Here is a 3,460-nt window from a genome sequence, read left to right as displayed (position 1 = left end):
TTTCTGTTGGTTAAGGGCAGTCAGGTCAGGAGAGAGCCAGAGGGCTACATCTGTTTCCTGGTTCTGAAATTTCTCTGAATGGGGCATGCTTATTCAAGATGGTGAGGAAGGCATTTTTAAAAAATGACCAGGCATCCTCTACTGACGGGATGAGATCAATATCCTTCCAGGATACCCCGGCCAGGTCGATTAGAAAGGCCTGCTCGCTGAAGTGTTTCAGGGAGCGTTTGACAGTGATGAGTGGAGGTCGTTTGACCGCTGACCCATTACGGATGCAGGCAATGAGGCAGTGATCGCTGAGATCTTGGTTGAAAACAGCAGAGGTGTATTTGGAGGGCAAGTTTGTTAGGATGATATCTATGAGGGTACCCGTGTTTACGGAATTGGGGTGGTACCTGGTAGGTTCATTTATAATTTGTGTGAGATTGAGGGCATCAAGCTTAGATTGTAGGGTGGCTGGGGTGTTGAGCATGTTCAAATTTAGGTCGCCTAGCAGCACGAGCTCTGAAGATAGATGGGGGGCAATCAGTTCACATATAATGTCCAGAGCACAGCTGGGGGCAGAGGGTGGTCTATAGCAGGCGGCAACGGTGAGAGACTTGTTTTTAGAGAGGTGGATTTTTAAAAGTAGAAGTTCAAATTGTTTGGGAACAGACCTGGATAGTATAACAGAACTCTGCAGGCAGTCTTTGCAGTAGATTGCAACACCGCCCCCTTTGGCCGTTCTATCTTGTCTGAAAATCTTGTAATTGGGGATGAAAATGTCTGAATTTTTGGTGGTCTTTCTAAGCCAGGATTCAGACACGGCTAAAACATCCGGGTTGGCAGAGTGTGCTAAAGCAGTGAACAAAACAAACTTAGGGAGGAGGCTTCTAATGTTAACATGCATGAAGCCAAGGCTATTACGGTTACAGAAGTCATCAAAAGAGAGCGCCTGGGGAATAGGAGTGGAGCCAGGTACTGCAGGGCCTGGATTCACCTCTACATCACCAGAGGAACAGAGGAGGAGTAGGATAAGGGTGCGGCTAAAAGCTATGAGAATTGGTCGCCTAGGGCTACTAGAGCAGAGAGTAAAAGGAGGTTTCTGGGGGCGATAAAATAGTTTAAAGGAATAATGTACAGACAAAGGTATGGTAGGATGTGAATACAGTGGAGGTAAACCTAGGTATTGAGTGATGATGAGAGAGATATTGTCTCTAGAAACATCATTGAAACCAGGTGATGTCATCGCATATGTGGGTGGTGGAACTGAGAGGTTGGATATGGTATAGAGAGCAGGGCTAGAATCTCTACAGTGAAATAAGCCAATAAACACTAACCAGAACAGCAATGGACAAGGCATATTTACATTAAGGAGAGGCATGCTAATCGAGTGATCAATAAGGGTCCAGTGAGTAGAGGTTGGTTGGGGTCGTGGCGATCCAGACAGCTGGCCGGGTATATGGCTATCGGTAGCAGCATAGGATGGAGGTCTGTTTGTAGATACCTCGTGCGTTTCCGTCGGTAGGTTAGTGGGGTTCCGTGTAGTGGGGTTCCGTGTGGTAGAGGGGATCAATCCAAATTGGCAAAATAGATATAGTGACCCAAGGAAAAAATAAAATAAATAAATAATAATAATAATAATAGTTGTCCAATATACTTGTTCAAATAGCAGCCGATAAGACAGCTAACGATTAGCGGGCCTCAGATGAGCGTTCAGGTAACGTCGGGACGGAGGTGCCAGTTGGATAAATCCCTCGGGCAGATAACGTCGGCAGTCAGTCGCGGCAGTCAGTCGTGAAGGCCCGGTGGGGTTCCGTATCTGCAGCAGCAACAAAAGAAACGGGTCCAGATGGTGATGGAACTCCTCAGCTGGCTAGCTCCAGAATGATTAGAGTTTGCTCCGGGGTCGACGTAAGCCAATAGTCACACGGTTTGCAGCTAGCTAGCTGCGAAATCAAGGTACAAGTGTCCAGAGCCTGCGGCTGGAATCCGGGGAAACTGAGAGAAAAAAAGAGTCCCGGAATGCTCCGGTCCGAGTCGCGTTGCACAAAAGTGCCGGTAGATTATCGAGCTAAAGGAATAGCTGATGACCACTAAACGTGGGCAGCTGAAACACCAACGCTAGCCAGCAAACCGGCTAATTTCGGGGCAGCTACAGATTAGCTTCTGGCTAGCTATCGGAGTAGCTTCTGGTTAAGCTTTCAGGCTAGCTTCTGAATTAGCCCCTGGCTAGCTTCCACGAAGGATTTTCAGATTGAGGTAAGTAATACTTTTTGTAATTGGTGAAGCGGGTTGCAGGAAAGCTTTTGCAGGAAAGCTTTTGTAGTTGAGTTCTTGGATAATAAAATAGATAAAAGATATGCGAAGGTGTAAATATATATATATACAGGACACGAACAATACGGAACAGAAAAAGACGTCTGAACTGCTAAGCCACCTTGGATTCCTATAGAAACATGGGTTTCTATAGTTTTATCTGGAGGCAGCTTTAATACAAACTATCACTGTAAGATTTGTAATGCCTTCACAAGGGACACCATGTGCTAAATGTACCCATTCTACTCCATGTAGTCTCAAGTCTCAATGTCAAATGCACAAGTACAGTGAAATGATTTTTTGCAAGCTAACCAACAATGCAGTAATCAATGACAATGTAATATTAAAACAACAAGGTAGAACAAAACCAATCAAGTAAGCATACTATGTAAAGGGGCAGTTCCAGTAGCATATTTACAATGTCCAGGGATACTGGATCAATAGAATACTGTGGGCTGACCTGAACAACATGGCCCCAAGGACAAGAGAGGGCAGCATGGGAGGTAGTGGACTCTGAACTTTACCTCGCATTGACCCAACAATCAATTAAACAAAAACCTGAATTTTTACAGTGTCCCAATTGTGCTTTGACTATACAGACTCCATGGTATCTGGTCTGCAAATGTACAAATTGATCCTTTTAACAGAGGGTCAATAATCTGTCAAAGACACAGTATGAGGCCTTCCCCAGTTGTCCTGAGACGTCCGATTTGCTACTATTGAAGAATCTCTTAAGACTTCAGTTTTGTCTATGTACAGTTTGGTTCCTGATAGCCTCATTTCTCTATCACTCAACATCCTCTCTGTTCACAGTTGAGGTTGGCAGACATGTCTAAACAGGAAGGCAGAAGGACAGCACATGGGAAGTTAAAGTAGATCTCACCATTCTCAAATTGTCCAGAAAGTAGATTGATATACACGAGACCATGTAAAACATGTGCTTTCAAGTTGCCCTAGTTACCTTCAGGGCCAGAGTCTTGCGGGTGTCCAGGGTGGTGTCTTTGCCCTCGGAACGATCCATCTCCACAGCGACCAGCTGGTAGTCGGCAGGGTCGCACACAATGGTTACGCGGGCGTGGTTCTTGGCCGCTGCTCGGAGCAGGGTTACCCCACCTGAGGAGGACACAGCCAGGGTAATCGCCATGGTAACCTAGGGCATTTC

The 3,460-nt window shown here is 45.8% G+C and overlaps 1 protein-coding gene across 1 annotated transcript; it reads right to left on the bottom strand.

Moving 5' to 3' along the window:
- Window positions 1-1,499: 1,499 nt before the first annotated feature.
- LOC139567478 (bifunctional purine biosynthesis protein ATIC-like) lies at window positions 1,500-3,443 on the bottom strand. The gene is made up of 2 exons (XM_071388796.1): window positions 3,260-3,443; window positions 1,500-3,130 (listed from the first exon to the last, which is right to left on the bottom strand). The coding sequence occupies exons 1-2, from the start codon at window positions 3,440-3,442 to the stop codon at window positions 3,086-3,088; spliced, it is 228 nt and encodes a 75-aa protein (XP_071244897.1). The 5' UTR covers window position 3,443; the 3' UTR covers window positions 1,500-3,085.
- Window positions 3,444-3,460: the final 17 nt, after the last annotated feature.

The sequence above is a fragment of the Salvelinus alpinus genome, unplaced genomic scaffold (genome assembly GCF_045679555.1).
Source record: "Salvelinus alpinus unplaced genomic scaffold, SLU_Salpinus.1 scaffold_755, whole genome shotgun sequence".
Classification (NCBI taxonomy): domain Eukaryota; kingdom Metazoa; phylum Chordata; class Actinopteri; order Salmoniformes; family Salmonidae; genus Salvelinus; species Salvelinus alpinus.
Note: the sequence above shows the minus strand (reverse complement) of the source record. Positions and strands in the feature narration are given on the sequence as shown.